Below are 17,046 nucleotides of genomic sequence, written 5' to 3'. Positions count from 1 at the left end.
AGACATGATCACAGAGAATATGAAATGACATCTTTACTTTATAAAGTGCTAGCTGGGAATCACCAGATGACAAGTCATGGCCTGACATGAACCCAGCTAATGGATAGCAGCACACTGGTGTTTATTAGATAAACAGTGCGTTTGGCAGAGGTCAGCCATCAATACAGATTCAGCAGGCTTAATGCTTACAGGAAATGTCTACCTTAAAGCACAACTCCGTGCACAGAAATAAATATCTCAATCTGATTGCTCGGTAAGCAGCGTGCCCCTGTATTACCCCATCTGTGTCAGACGGGGTCTCTCCTGGGTCACATGACTGGTAGCAGCCCAGCTGGAGGAGGTGATAGAACACTGTCTGTAGCTGATTGAATCAGCATCAGCAAGAAGACTTTACAAAAAAGAAGTTTGCCTTCTTAAAACAGAAGGCGAGGTGTGAGGTCATACACTGATTAATGTATTATGGGCAGCACGGTGACGTAGTGGTTACCACTGTTGCCTTGCAGTGCTGTGTCCCTGGTACATATCTCAGCCAGGGCACTATCTGAACAGAGTTTGTATGTTCTCCCTGTGCGGGTTTCTCCTCTCACATCCCAAAAACATACATACAGATAAATAAATTGGCTTCCCACTAAATTGGCCCTAGACTACGATACATACACTACATACATAGACGTATGACTATGGTAGGGATTACACTGTGAGCCCCTCTGAGGGACAGTCAGTGACAAGACAATATACTCTGTACAGCGCTGCAGAAGATGCCGGTGCTATATAAAAAAATATATAATAATAATAATAATAATAATAATAATAATGTATTAAGTTGAAAAAAAGACATTCATCCATCAAGTCCAACCAGAAAAAAGTAAATAAATGAACCTGCACATGTCCCAGTTGATCCAGGGGAAGGCAACAAACCTTACAAGGCCTGGGCCAATTAGCCTTAAAGCGGACCCAAACCAAACATTTTTTAATTCAAAATATTTAGTTGCCCCACTCTGACACATAGAAAGATACATAAACACTTGTTCAAGCCTATGAGCATTTCAGTGTATGCTTTTCACCCTTCTCTTTTCATAACTAGGGTTATACTGGGGGCAGCCATTAGCAATTCCTCATTTGCTGGACACCATTTACTCCACCAGTCTGCCGGCTTCTGTCCCGGCAATATGAAAGGAAGGGAGGGGTTCCTCCAATAAATGTAAAATATTTTATATTTGTCATCATGCAGCTGAAAAAAGGCTGCTAATTTATTATTATAATTTAGAAAATAGATTTCATTTCTGAAATTTTTAATCGCTATTAGCCTGCTATTAACTGCTAAATGGGCAGCCGTTGAAAAATTTCCCACACTCAAAACAAGAGTTTTAAAATTGATTTTATCAAAAACTATCAGGTCTTTTTGATTTTTTTTTCTCTTGTATCTTGTATTTTTAATTTGGGTCCACTTTAAAAGGGAAAAATTCCTTCCCGACTCCAGATGGCAGACAGATAAACCCCTGGATCAGCTCTTCTGGGAATTTCCCAATAATTATAGCAGTGGATGCCCTTCAATGCAAGGAAAAGTCACCTGCTAAAGGGCTCCGCCTGAAACTAGTGTGTATTTCCTTAAAGCGGATCCGAGATGAAAAACTAACTATATCAAGTACCGTAACTTGTCTATATGTCTTATCTAAAGTCTAGATCCCCCCTCCTCCTCCCCTCTGCCTCTGAAATCTCTGGCTAGTAATACCTCCCCCTCCTGTCCAGACTTAGCTCCCATGAGCCCTTGCTACTGTCTGAAAGTGCCTTGACTCTCTGAAAACCTGCGGGAGTGGTTTATTTAGTTTATAGGGAATCAGAGCATTAAAACAAACAAAAAGTATTTGGCTTGAGGAATGCCCTATAAACAATAGGAAAGGAACACAATTATGCAATGAGTAAAAGTTCATCTCGGATCCACTTTAAAGGACAGGTCTGGGGTTAGAAAAAACAAAACTTACTTACCTGGGGCTTCCTCTGGCAGCCCATCTGTCCCAGGATCCCCTCCGTTGCAGATGCCGACGGCGAAAGATCGGTATCTTCTGCGCAAGCGCTGGCAAGGTTGGCACCTGCAACGGAGGGAACACCGGGACACCGGCTGGAAGTGGAGCTGTGGCGAGGGACAGATAGGCTACCAGGGGTTGGAAGAAGCCCCAGGTAAGTAGATTTTGTTTTTTTTTTTAACCCCGGGCCTGACCTTTAACATCTTCAATACAGCAAAGATGCTTTACCCTCTTCTTGCAACTGGTCTTTTGTTTACCCTCGGTTTTATTTTTTGCTTTTGCACGTGCAGTAACACTTTGTGAATTGATCCGTGTCACTACACCCTCTTAAATAAGTAGTTACCAATAATCATATAGGGACCAAAAATATATCGCCGTACCCAGATTGGAACATTCTCCACCAAAGCAGAGTATATACAGTGGTGTGAAAAACTATTTGCCCCCTTCCTGATTTCTTATTCTTTTGCATGTTTGTCACACTTAAATGTTTCTGCTCATCAAAAAACGTTACCTATTAGTCAAAGATAACATAATTGAACACAAAATGAAGTTTTAAATGATGGTTTTTATTATTTAGTGAGAAAAAAAAACCTCAAAACCTACATGGCCCTGTGTGAAAAAGTGATTGCCCCCCCTTCTTAAAAAATAACTTAACTGTGGTTTATCACACGTGAGTTCAATTTCTGTAGTCACCCCCAGGCCTGATTACTGCCACACCTGTTTCAATCAAGAAATCACTTAAATAGGATCTATCTGACACAGAGAAGTAGACCAAAAGCACCTCAAAAGCTAGACATCATGCCAAGATCCAAAGAAATTCAGGAACAAATGAGAACAAAAGTACTGTAATTGAGATCTATCAGTCTGGTAAAGGTTATAAAGCCATTTCTAAAGCTTTGGGACTCCAGCGAACCACAGTGAGATCCATTATCCACAAATGGCAAAAACATGGAACAGTGATGAACCTTCCCAGGAGTGGCCGGCCGACCAAAATTACCCCAAGAGCGCAGAGAAAACTCATCCGTGAGGCCACAAAAGACCCTAGGATAACATCTAAAGAACTGCAGGCCTCACTTGCCTCAATTAAGGTCAGTGTTCACGACTCTACCATAAGAAAGAGACTGGGAAAAAACGGCCTGCATGGCAGATATCCAAGGCGCAAACCACTTTTAAGCAAAAAGAACATTAAGGCTCGTCTCAATTTTGCTAAAAAAAAACCCATCTCAATGATTGCCAAGATTTTGGGGAAAATACCTTGTGGACCGACGAGACAAAAGTTGAACTTTTTGGAAGGTGCGTGTCCCGTTACATCTGGCGTAGAAGTAACACAGCATTTCAGCAAAAGAACATCATACCAACAGTAAAATATGGTGGTGGTAGTGTGATGGTCTGGGGTTGTTTTGCTGCTTCAGGACCTGGAAGGCATGCTGTGATAGATGGAACCATGAATTCTACGGTCTACCAAAAAATCCTGAAGGAGAACGTCCGGCCATCTGTTCGTCAACTCAAGCTGAAGCGATCTTGGGTGCTGCAGCAGGACAATGACCCAAAACACACCAGCAAATCCACCTCTGAATGGCTGGAAAAAAACAAAATGAAGACTTTGGAGTGGCCTAGTCAAAGTCCTGACCTGAATCCTATCGAGATGTTGTAGCATGACCTTAAAAAGGCAGTTCATGCTAGAAAACCCTCAAATAAAGCTGAATTACAACAATTCTGCAAAGATGAGTGGGCCAAAATTCCTCCAGAGCACTGTAAAAGACTCGTTGCAAGTTATCGCAAACGCTTAATTGCAGTTATTGCTGCTAAGGGTGGCCCAACCAGTTATTAGGTTCAGGGGGCAATTTCTTTTTCACACAGGGCCATGTAGGTTTTGAGTTTTTTTTCTCACTAAATAATAAAAACCATCATTTAAAACTGCATTTTGTGTTCAATTATGTTATCTTTGACTAATAGTTAAATGTTTCTGCTCATCAAAAACCATTAAGTGTGACAAACATGCAAAAGAATAAGAAATCAGGAAGGGGGCAAATAGTTTTTCACAGCACTGTATATGAACATCCTTTGTTCTGTTCTGCAGGAACGCAGAGACCTATGCCATTCCCAGAACTCAAGTACCCAGCCTGGGCATTGTTCACCGCTCCCGCTCACCTGTCATTAGAAAATGAAACACGCATCCACGGACCTGACCCGCTGATGAGCGCCGAGCTCCGGCAAAGACGTCTCGGAGATTTAGCGTCTCACCTTCTAAAGCAATCATCTCTAATTAGGGGCCAGATCTTTATTAAACGCGAACACTTTGGAGCCCGTGACCCCTGACAGACCGCACATTATACTTGAAGCAGACGCAAGGCTAACATTATGGAAATGTTATAATTAGGAATTGTGCTTACACAGCGCCGATCCGCGGCTCACCCCTGGGACCAATGACATTAACCGATGAGGAAATGAAGACAGGAGAGATTTCTGGAGGGCGTCTGGGACCTTGATCTTTTGCTTCACTTTTTTTTTTTCATTTAAAGGGATTTTTTATTGTAATATATACACATCCTAATGTGAAAGAAAAAGTTTAGCGGATGGGTACATCAATGTCGTGTAGCAATCACACGCGGCGTAAGAATCATAGTAAAGTCCTGGATAGCCGGAACTCTGGCAGTCTCAACTAACAGGCATGCATGGCGGGGGGGGGGAGGGGGGAGGAGGACGTTCCTTCTTATATTAGCAGAGAGGTGGGCAGTGGAAGTGACTTATAAATCCTCCGGGGGCTGGTTTTCTTCACTCCCGTAGCGCCCAGCAGTTTTGCGGTGTCCTCTTACAGCTCCCAGGTATGTCACCTGACCCGCATTGGGTCACATGACACATTGTTGCCTTGCACAGAGAATGCCGCAAAGCTGCTGGGAGCTACAGGACCGGAGCAGACTGGCATCCGGAAGAGTCGTAAGTAATTACAGCTGCGCAACACTCTGCCCTTTATGGAGGGGGGAGTTTAGTGTTAATCTTAATGCCGGTTGCTTGACTTTACTGCTCAAGTGGGTACAGAGCAGGACTGTGCTACGCAGTGTTCCCCAACACTGTCCCCAAGGCCCAACAACAGTGCGTGTTTTGTGGAAATCCACACAGGTAGTTAATCAGCTCTGCTGAGACACTAATTACCTCACCTGTGAATGTTTGTGGTTTTTTGCAAAACATGTATTGTTGGTGGTACTTGAGGACCGGGTTGGGGAGCTCTGTGCTACAGAATCAAACAGGTAGTGTGTTAGGGTTACCAACATTTACTGTTCGAGGGAGGGGGTGGACTGAGATGGACCGATAATGCGTCCTGGTTTAGTCACCTAAAATTTTAGAAAGCGATGGGACATTGATAATAGAGCAGAAACAGCTGAAGATGTAACAAAAAATAAGAGGCTAGTGGAATTTGGAACTGACATTTTTGTGCTTCATTGGCATAAAAGTGGCAATGAAATCCATGAGATTTTTAGTAAATTGTGAGAATGATATAGATGTAAAAAAAAAAAAAAAAAAAGAAAGGGTACAAGGACACAGCCTTGTGGTACCCCAACAGACAGAGGGTAATGGAGAAAAACGATTGCTGTAGTGAGAGAGCATAAAAAGGTAGGAGTTAATCCAGGAAAATAGGATAATGTATCATTCTGTATCACAGTGTAAAAAAAAAAAAAAAAAGACATTTTAATGATTAGCAAAGGAAAAAATATTAACACACAATGCTCTGCTGCCTTCTTTGATGTAAGTACAGGCATTCGTTTAAAGATTAAACTGGAGTAGAGGTAATTAAATTACTCGCGTAAGACAAGCATTCTCGCAATGAATATTCATAGCGTTAAATGGAACGTTTACATCCGCCTGGAGCTCTCCTTTAGCATTTTAAAGGAAACCTCTAAGACAGCTCTGCTGAGCAGGTGCGGAGAAAGGGAACGCATTTAAAAGGTTTGAGATTTCTGGTCCCCCTGTGAGCACAGATGGCAAGGTTAGGGATACAGGTCATGTTTCCCCCCTCTCTGAGCCAATCCAAGATGGTCCCATCTCACCGAAACAACCTAGTTTCCTAATGGAGGCTAAATGGGACAATCTATTTCTGGAGGTGACTCATTTACCAGACATCACACTTAACACTAATGATGCTGGTCCTCGTTAGTCGACCTTTCAAGATGCGGTTTAGAGTAACGGATAACGCTAAAAACTTCCGAACGTTTACTTAGAATGTTAACAAAGTTTAGGCATACATAATAATGTTAAAATAAATTCTACTATATTTCAAGAGAGTGGCTGTAAAAATCCCTAAAGCTGGTATATGGTATTAGCTTGCAGAAACGAATTGATTTAAAATGTATTTTGTCAGATTTAAACTGGTATTGTCGTAAAAAAGGTGTTCCTCTAAAGCATTAAAAATACAAAAAAAAAATGACTATAAAACCTTACTAGTCCTCAGACCTATTTAAAGTGAACTGAGCAGCATTTTAGCCCAGGATTATTGTATCTCAATAGCATATTAAAAATGCATACTAACAATGTGGCCCATTACTAAAAAAATCCATTCTACCTCCTTTTTACATTGAAATGTAAGAGGCCTTTATTGCCCTCCTTGTCCTTTATTACTGGAGATTAATAAGGACATTAACTTGGCACATCTACTCCACTATTTTTCCATGTATATGAGGGGTTTCAGGATAAAAAAGTGCTCCAGACAATCCAATGTGGAGGATGGATGGACATTGTTGGAGCCCTGAGGAGGTGAGAGTGCCTGGCACTCTGCATATACGGGGGTCTGGGGGAGCACAGGATGGGGTCCACATGACATTGAGGTTTAATTTCGGCCCACTGAGTTTGATACCCCTGGGCTACAGGCTCTACTCATAACACCTTCCCCAACTCAACCCGAGTGCCCCCAACGTAACAGAAGTATCGCCGGCACCAACATTCCAGCTATTATGGCATCTCTCTTCTGCAGCAGGCCCAGCGTCGTCTTCATCAGTGTCATGTGACAAGAGGCATTGGCTATATCAATGGGGGGGGAGGAGGGGGAGGTACATCTGGCTATTTGAAGGGGGCATACTTGGCAATCTAAAGGGGGAAAAAAGGGGCACATCTGACAATCTAAGGAGGCGCACACTTGGAAATCTAAAGAGGGGCACTCTGGCCATCTGAATAGTGGAAAGGGGAACGCTAAGCCATCTAAACAAGGAAGGGAAGGGGGGGGGGGGGGGGCAAATCTGGCAACCTAAAGAGGGAGAAGGAGCACATCTGGCTATCTATAGTGGGGCACACCGGCTATCTGAGCAGGGGAATGGTGCACATCTAGCCATCTAAACCGCATTTGTACATTTGGCTCCACCCATGAGCGTTCCTACATTCATGCTGCATGGCCACATGCAGCAGGACTATCCAGAGGGGGCGCAAAAACCGTCTTTGTCCCCGTGCACTGAAAACCCCAGCTACGCCTCTGTTTGCCATCCAAGCCTCTGGGACACACCAGAAACCATTAGAGGAGTTCTCACTCCAATATCTACTGGAAGCTCAAGTACCGATTTCTGGCGGACAGAACATTTTATTGCCCATTTGTAGAGGCCGAGTTGCAGGTTAGATTTAAAAGACTTTGTAAGACTTTTCCGTTTTACCGAGGCAGACCCTTCCTGGCCACGCAGCAAACGCGTCGCCTTTCATATATCACGCTTTGTAAAGAACAGGTTAAAAGACTAACTCCGCAGAGACAGAACAAGGAGAGACTACACGCTCCATTTCAGATTTGGCAGGTAACCAGCCGTCTGGAAAGGCTCTTCATAAATTTGTCTTGCTTTTAAGGATGCAAACATAATTCATAAAAGTAGCGCTGGCTTCTGTGCTATCAGACACTGCAAAGAATACAAAGTATGGCGGGGCTGCCGCTCTGTGAAGCCATCTGCAGACTCTCAGGTGTCTGGGTAATGCCAAGTCACATAGTGTACAAGGTAGCCCTATAATAACCAGCGGTTGTTTCCTTTCTGCTGCTGTGGCTTGTGGCTGTGAATTGTTCTCCAAGTCTGTTCTAATGTCAGTGATTACTTGGTGGCTTTACAATCCATCTTACAGTGGATCCCCTAAAAGTGCAAATCCTCCCTCCCCCCTCCCCCCGCCATTACCCTCTAATGCAGGCTTTTCAAACTTCTTAGTAATTGTACTACGTTTATCAACTGATAATTTTTTAAGTACCACCTGTGTGCCTGCACAGTAGATTGGACCCGATTAGACTCAGCTGTCTCCGCACAGCAAAGAGCCTGCACTGTGCATGCGCTCACGCAGACAAGGAGATCTTCTAGTTGTGTCTTAGGGGAAAAGGGGTAAAGGAAAAAAAAACCGGCATGCACTGCAAATTCTCTTTTGCGGCACATGTACCAAATTAGAGCCAGGGGACCTGATAAATGATATTCTATTGAGAACAAAATGGAGAGATTTTTAACTTTTGGATTGCCTGGTTAGTATCCTTATTTGTTTACCATATAAAAATAGCAAATTGATTTTTGAGTGTATGCTGGACAGTTACTCCTTAAGTATAGGTAGCCTCCCGACACCACCAGAGAGCTGGCAGTGACTCGCCACAAAGTTTGGCACTCCCGTGCTTGCTCCTCGCTGTGTTGCCCTGCAGAATAAGTCAGACCTCAGATCAGCGGTAACTTGGCTGCAGCAAAGAAGACAGCCAGGGGAATGGTGCCCAGTGACAGTGGTATGTGATGTCACTTCCTGTATTTAAAGTATACCCGCCGACACTGTGCACCATTCGCCTGGCTGTATCCTCTCTGCTGATCTGAGTTCTGGAGTATGCTGCAGGGCAGTACAACGAGGAACGAGCGAGGGGTAGCTGAACTTTGTGGAGGCAAGACAGGAACAGGACAAGCGGCAGGGCAATTAAGTGGCAGGCAAACGTGGAATGTACCACCTGGCCAACAGCAAACTACCACAGGTTGAAAAGCCCTGCTCTAATGTATTTTAAGCCTCATCCCCTCTTAGCCTCTCGCTTTACAGCCGTGGAGCTCCTAGTTCCAAGATCGCAAGTACTCCTAGAAACACCACTTCCAGAATCTCAAACACACAAAAAAACACAGAAAGTCACACAAGAGTTGCTTTCCTTTTGTGGTTGAGTTAATGTTTTGGTGTTTGTCCTTTTGCAGTTGCATTTGTATGGTAGCCTGAAGTTGATACAGGAAGCCACTTATCAGAAATTGTACATTCTATGTATAATGCTGCAGGTGCAATAGTCAAAGTTTTGAAGTGGAATTCTAATTAAATTAACTTTTCAGATATGCCCCCCCCCCTCCCCTCTTTTCACAGTTATCAGGATTATTTGTTCAGCCAGATAAAAGTATTTTGTCTTCTATTCACTTTCCAGGGGAGTCGGGATAGCTTAACTGTCTCATTTGCACACATACATGCTTTCTATTGGAAGTACATATTCAAGAACATCATGGCTGGCTGTATATGTGCAATCATGCTCCTAGCAGCCATCTATTGTCACACAGAACAGCTCTACAAGCCTCGAATCACCCACCTGAGTGCCAAGTGCAGGCACAGTCTGTCTGCCCTTCTCGTCACGTTGAGGGAAGAGAGATTTAAGGAGTTTCGGCATCTGAGGCACTAAGGATTTCACAGGGTTCAAGTAGGAAGTTGCAGCATTGTCCTGGCCTGTCAACAGAAGGTAAATAAATAATAATTCACTGAAATAAGGAAATGTATAGAAGGTCATTCTAAGTAGTGAGATTGCATCCCCATGCCTGAAATGAAAGGGTACCTGAACTGACATGTGGCATGATGAGATGGACAACTATATACTGTTCCCATCCTACATAGAACTGGCCTGTGTTCCAGTTTTAGCTAGTAAGGAAGAGCAGCAGCGCACATCCAATTACATGTCCATCTTTATTCAAATCCAGTTAAAATGACATCTGTTAATCACAACATCCACTAGAAGAAGAGAGAGGTACAGGATGACAGAGGTCGACAGCTGTTTTGCACCTACACGGGTGGTGCTTCGCCAGGACCTAATGAAGCACCATGCATGTTAGTGCAAAACAGCTGTCGGCTCATCCTGCACTTGGATGTATAATTGGATGTGCGCTGCCGCTATGCCTTACTAGCTAATGCGCGCCTTTCTTCTAACTTTTTGGGCTGTGTTCCTGTTTTTTTTTGTCACTGAAATGGTTAAAAATCCAGGCCTCTGAATAACAGTTATTCTTCAGTAGGACTGTAGTAACTCACTGATAATTGCACCACAGAGAAGTTGTGATGCTTATGGCAATTAATTCAAAGTGCGGTTGTTACACAACCAGGCAACATAGAGGAAACATTTTCTGGAGGAATGGGAAAGGTTATGTGGCAAGTTTGTATTTTAGACTTGCCTTGGTCCTGTGTTTGGCTGTTTGCAGAGGCCACATTCTGGGAACGCCGGGGTGATGTCCCTCTGCGCCTGGACTGGGGTGAGGTTTGGGAAACATCTTGCTGACTCTCCCACCGGCCCTGTGTGGCAGGAAAAAAATAGATCAAGACATAAAACTAGACAGAAAACAGAACTCAGCATTATGTGACGAATGGCACAAAGTGTTTGGTTGACTTGGTATCTGAAATGTCTGCAGTGGCTTTGGTTTGTTTCTTCTCAATGAACAAGGTAATGTGAATTAGCGCCTGTTCATGCTACGGTTTCAAGCAACAATGTATGTCATTAGGTGAGGTAATATATGAGGGCTTTGGAAATGCAACAACTTTTCACTTCGAGAGTTTTAAATTCAAACGTAACGTTTCAAATGAATATTCAAATGAATATTCCTAGTTGGCTCATAACCACCTCACAAATAGTGTAGTCGCTGTTAACTTTTCCTCACCTTTGAGCTGGGGAAGAATATCTTGTTTTAAAGAGATAATTATTAGAATTATCTTTGTATACATATATATGGTTGCCTGATGAAGGGTTTCAAAGAAAGCCCGAAACAAATGTGTGTTGTTGCCTGTACCTAAATATTAAGCCTATTGTACTGATCATGCTATATGTCAAGTCAGACCATGCCATTTCTGGTTTCATGGAACGTTCATGAGGACCATATACACGGAGAAAAAATATTTTTAACATTTTTTTGTATCGTGCCAATAAAGTTTCAATTAAGATTTTGTACTGCAAGAGTGTGTTCAAGTATTTTTTCCTTAAAGGATAACAGTTTTCTCTATTTGAATAATCCAATGTAAACCTTAGCCTGCAAATCTCGTATGGCAGAGATCAGTTATAGTTACCTGCTCCGGACAGCTTCTTCTCTTCCTTCACCCGCGGTTCTGGACTTCCGACAGGTCTTCTGGGTCCCGATCACATGATAGGATGTGATTGAGATCCAGGAGACCGCGACAGTGTTACAGAGCCACCTGGTGGTGAAAGAGGAGTGATGAGACTCTTCCATCACCCCTCTTCCAACTGACTAGCCTGTCAGGCTGGGGAAGGCACACTTCCTCAGCAGCAGGAAAAATTTGGCCCTGCAACCAAATTAAAGAGAAACTGTGACCAAGAATTGAACTTCATCCCAATCAGTAGCCGATACCCCCTTTTACATGAGAAATCTTTGCCTTTTCACAAACAGATCATCAGGGGGCTCTGTATGGCTGATATTGTGGTGACACCCCTCCCACAGTGTGATGTCAGGACCATGGTTCTGACATCACACTGTGGAAGCCTTGTTGCATTGTGGGAAATAGCAGCTGTTTACAGTGGTTTCCAACTGCCAAAAAAGCAAGCAGCATCTTTCCACTGACATCACCTGCCAGCAGTAAAAATGTCACCATGTGGTAAATGTCAGAATGTAAATCAGGGAGTGGAAAGATTTTACAATGGGCAAACACTGACTAAATCATTTATACATAATTATTGTAAAAATGAAGCACTTTATTACATCATTTCCAATGGAGTTCTACTTTATGTTTTACTTTGTCTGCTAAAGAGTAAATCACTTTCCTGGGAAGGGTCGAGAGGCAGGTAAGAAGATTATTAAACAAAGACATATTTTATGTTTCTCTCGTCTCAGCCAGCCCCCGTTCACCTTGGGGAGATCCAGCCATTCCCGAGCTCTCTTCCTGCGTACGCCGGCCGCGTCAAACAAATCTTCCAATCGCCCCCAGTGACAGGACAAATTGCCGGTTTTAAAAATGGAGAAAACGTTAGCTGGGCCCCGACTGTAGCTGGCCTCTCCTCCTCTTGTTAGAGGACAGAATGCTTTACTGTCATCATAAAATTTATGCAGCAAATTCCATTTAGAAGAGCACCCCTGGGAGGAGGAATACACATTCTTCTGAGCAAAATGTTCCTGCGAGCAACGAAGACTTGAAAGCCGGTCGGAGGAGAGATGCGCTCATAATGAGGGGGGGGGGGGGGGGAGAGAGGAGAATGCTAAACTCAAGGAGAGATTTGGAGTAAATCGCAGGGCATTAAGCAGCGAGGAGGAGAGTGTGTTAGAGGAGTGCATAGTGACTACAATACTGTATCTCCAGCTGTGCCTGGCTATATAGTGCACCCAGCTGTGCTGCTATAGCGGGTATGCCTTACAAAACAACATGTGCCTCATTGATGCTTCCAGCTCGGTGTCACCTATTATCAGAATTAGTCATGCTGTAAAAATGACATGTCATTCTTACAAAATACACAGCAGACGGTGCCACTGAAATAGCAGCATCCACATGCATTGTCTTCACACCGAGTCTTAAAGAGGAACTTTAACCAAGAATTGAACTTCATCCCAATCAGTAGCGGATACCCCCTTCACCACGAGAAATCATTACCTTTTCTTGAATAGGCGAGTGTGTGTGGCAATGCTGATATTGTGGTGAAACTCCTCCCACAGTGTGATGTCATGACCAGGGTACTGACAGTTTGCCGTCTGTGAGCCTTGTTGCATTAGCAGCAAATAATGAAAAAAAAACTGGCACCAGTATGCAGCAGGGATGGGATGGAACGGCCACCACTGGGCTTACCTGCAGAGTGCTCCTGTAAACATCAGCATTTGTGTAAGGAAGAGGAAAGATGGGTAGTGCTGCATAAAAGCCCTTTATTGTGGCCAGGTATACACAGTTTTAGCCTCTGAGGAAGCAAGTTTTACACTTGTGAAACAGCTGTCAGGAAAATCCTTCCCCCACTGCTGTACCACGGTGTATACCTGACCACAATAAAGGGCTTTTATGCAGCAGTAGCCATCTTTCCTCTTCCTTAGGCTCAACACACACCATACAATCTTGGTTGTACAGATTTACCAAATCTATGTAGTATAAGGGCCAACAGATTGAAAATACCTGGAATGATTGATTGGGTAAGCTCTTATACTACATGAAAGTGGTAAGTTTGAACAACCAAGATTGTATGGTGTGTGTTGAGCCTTAAGGTGGCCACACACCATACAATTTTTAATATATCTGTTCAATTTAAGAATTGCAATAAATTTTTCTGACTGATTGTAACTTTTCAAACATATGACCAATGTACCACACACGTATGTTCAATTTTTCCCCAATAATGATAAAAATGATTGGAAACTGACAAAATTGCTAGGGTGTGTATATTAATAAATTCACAATCCAACACACACCATACAATCTTTAGAAAGATTGAAGAAAAATATCTGGTATTCCGGATCGATAAAAATCGAAGAAAACGGGAAATCCGATCGGATTTTTCAGTCAAATGAAAAAAAAAAAAAAAAGCTTTCAATTTTTTCGGGAGAGAGACGATCGTTTTTATCGAATTACTGTAAAATTGGATCATTTTATTGTATCGTGTGTGGCCACCTTTACACAGAGCCTTGTCACATTGTAGGAAATAACTGTTTATTCCAACTGCCAAGCAAGCGACCTGTGCATAGAACTCTCAGTAACTAAAATTTTATACAGATTACTCGCCAGGACTAAAGTTGTCGCCAACTGGGATAATTTTCAGAATGTAAATCATGGAGAGGAAATATTTTACCATAGGCAAACACTGACTAATCTATAAATGAATATTGTAAAAAAATAAGCAATTTTATTCATGATCTTATTTTCACTACAGGTCCTCTTTAAATAACAAGCGACACCCATGCTAACCAAAAAATAAAAAAGACATATATAAGTAGATAAATACTACTTCTACTTACATAACAGATGTATTGTGCTATCCATGTAATGATTCCTGTGAATTTTATAAAGGAAAAGCAGAAAATCCTATTCTAGGCAGTGGCCATCTTGCCAAGCTAATGCGGACATCATATCCTCCCTGACTCTTGTTTTCCCTCTCCCTTCTCTTGCTCATTGTGTATTCATTAGCTGCCCTCCTCCCAGAGTCTACAGACACTCCCACTGAGGGGTATATTAACCTCCTTGCCGGTTATCCCGAGCTCAGCTCGGGGTAACCTGCGCAGGAGGATATCTCAGGCCCCGCTGGGCCGATTTGCATAATTTTTTTTTTGTTACAAGCAGCTAGCACTTTGCTAGCTGCTTGTAACTTTCGATCGCCGCCGCTCGCCGCCGATCCGCCGCAATCCGCCGCGCCGTGTCGCTCCCCCCCCGCCCCAGAGCCCTGCGCTGCCTGGCCAATCAGTGCCAGGCAGCGTTGAGGGGCGGATCGGGATTCCCTATGACGTCCCGACGTTCATGACGTCGGTGACGTCATCCCGCCCCGTCGCCATGGTGACCGGGGAAGCCCTGCAGGAAATCCCGTTCTCAACGGGATTCCCTGCATACTCTGATCGCCGAAGGCGATCGGAGTGGGTGGGGGGATGCCGCCGCTTAGCGGCTATCATGTAGCGAGCCCTTGGCTCGCTACATGATTTAAAAAAAAAAAAAAATTAAAAAAAATGTGCGGCGCTGCCTCCTTGCCGGATTTTTTAGACCGGCAAGGAGGTTAACAACTGCACTGTCTTTTTATTTACACATCTAATCACTGAGTCACCTCAGCCTTGATGGTAAACACAAGTAATCAGAGGGTGTTTCTGATAAGCAGCTATGCAGGGAAATAAATGGAAGAGGAGGAATATATTATAGATAAAAAGAACTCCCAGCACTCGACTCTTTGGCACTAGGGCCAGTGCTCCTAAAGTATGTGATAACTACAAACCATAAAAGCAGAAAAAGTTTTGCAAGTTTTGAATGCAGGATTAGCATCTTTATCACTTAATACACTCAGACCAGTTGCTGTTGAAATTAGATTTTTATGGTGACAATACCGCTTTAAGGCCTGTACACAGGAGATGACTGATGTCACCTGTCGGGGATCGGGACCAGAGCTCTTGGGTGGCATCACTTGGCCGGGCTATACAGACATGGATTCTCTTATTTATTCCTCATTCACATCCTCATGTGGATGCGATAGGCAGCGTCCCCAGCAGCCCATACACACATGGGACCGCCGTTGATAGCAGCTGCTCTTTAAACTTCAGATTGCGGTGCTGTTTACCAAAGGCCCACGGATGTTTGTATACGGTGTGCCTCTGAGGAAGTGGCTTTTGGCCGTGAAACACGTCAGGCAGTCTTTTTATGCGAAGTGAAAGCCTGGTGGTGTATCCACAAACGTCTTGTCCGCAATATCAAGAGATTTGTGAATGAAGAATAAATAGGAGAATACGGGTTCTTTGAAAAACCCATTTTTTTCATCTGTTTGAAAAATATTGTTTCATTAGGGGTGGAACCGCAGCACTTTTTATTCTGTGTATGATATACAGACATGGAGGCAGCTGTATAGCCGATGATGTTTTCTGTTGCTGTGCTGGAAGGCGGTGGGCCGACAGAGCGGTACATGCTAGAAGTCATGCAGCGGACGGCTCTGTGGAATGCACACAGCAATCTGCCATCGCTCGGCTGAGTTGAGCCGCCGGGAAGATTGCCAGCCAACTGGCTAGCGTTTGCCGGGAACTACTGTACACACGCCGGGTTAGACGGTCGTTATCGGCTGCCTCAGCAGACTTTAATCATGCGTGTGTACGGAGCTAAAAATGCCTTTATTAACAGGGGTGTTATCCCTGCTGTCTGAAATTAAAGCTAACTGCTGAACCAAAAAGAAAGTTTAACCCCAACATGATTAGTTTTAGATAGTCAGTAAGAGTAAAGGAGGCTATACACTTATAGATTTGCAGCAGATTTGACCATCAGATAGGACAGATTTCTAATAGATTTCAGAAGGAAATCTATTGAAAATCGACGAAATGCAGTGTTGCATCATTCGATCCAATGCAACTCTATGGGCCATCTATCTGCTGCCAGCAGCTGATCGACCTAGATTTTCCATCTGAACCGATTGAAATTGGTCAGAAATCGGTTGGGCGATCAATCATGCTTCCTGCTGCATCGATTTCTAGTTGACTCGATAAGAGCAGTCGAATCGGCCGTATATCGATGGCAGAAATTGACCAGTGTATGGGCCCCTTTAGACCCTTGAACATTTTTTAGTGCAGGATATTAGGATATGAGCACAGCCACGAGAACATAGTAGACAAGCTGTTGTCGAATATTGTAGGCAAAATGAACACCGCTCCCCCCCCCCCACCACCACCACCAACTCGGCCAGGAGCAGGACCACGGGCAGCCAGGCCCCACGATACTGCAGAATAGAAAGGAGATCTACTCAACTGGCATAATAAAAGCCCAATCTTTGTATGTCCAGCATGTTGATTTTCAAATAAAGATTAGACTTTAATTGTGCCAGTCGAGCGGATCTCCCTTCTTTTCTGTTGTGGAATATGTTCAGAGGGTCCCAGTGCTGAAAACAGCTATGCAAAGCTGTTTGATATCAAATGACAAATATGTGACTCATTTTATTCAAAACAAGTTGGGGAATACATATCTATGTGTCTTTCAGTTTGGACCCCTGTCACATATACAAAAAAAAAAAAAAAAAAAAAAAAAAAAAAAAAGGTAGGGACAATCTCAAACTATCTCCAAAACTATAATCAAACTTAGGAAAAAAACAAAAACTGAGTAAGAACCTTACAAACTACCAACGTTTGAACAACCCAGGTTACTTCATTTTCATAATAGTGACATT

General features: G+C 43.4%; 1 protein-coding gene across 2 annotated transcripts in view; it reads right to left on the bottom strand.

Moving 5' to 3' along the window:
- KIF13B (kinesin family member 13B) overlaps positions 1–17,046 on the bottom strand; it is a 368,955-nt gene that overhangs the window by 34,077 nt on the left and 317,832 nt on the right. For both annotated transcript variants that reach the window (XM_068280045.1, XM_068280046.1), the window contains exons 36-37: positions 10,409–10,526; positions 9,562–9,695 (exon numbers count right to left, since the gene is read on the bottom strand). In XM_068280045.1, coding sequence (XP_068136146.1) covers positions 9,562–9,695; positions 10,409–10,526 — 252 coding nt within the window. The remainder of the gene's footprint in view (positions 1–9,561; positions 9,696–10,408; positions 10,527–17,046) is intronic.

The sequence above is a fragment of the Hyperolius riggenbachi genome, chromosome 4 (assembly GCF_040937935.1).
Source record: "Hyperolius riggenbachi isolate aHypRig1 chromosome 4, aHypRig1.pri, whole genome shotgun sequence".
In the NCBI taxonomy this organism is placed as follows: domain Eukaryota; kingdom Metazoa; phylum Chordata; class Amphibia; order Anura; family Hyperoliidae; genus Hyperolius; species Hyperolius riggenbachi.
This window is presented reverse-complemented; position numbering and strand designations above follow the sequence as displayed.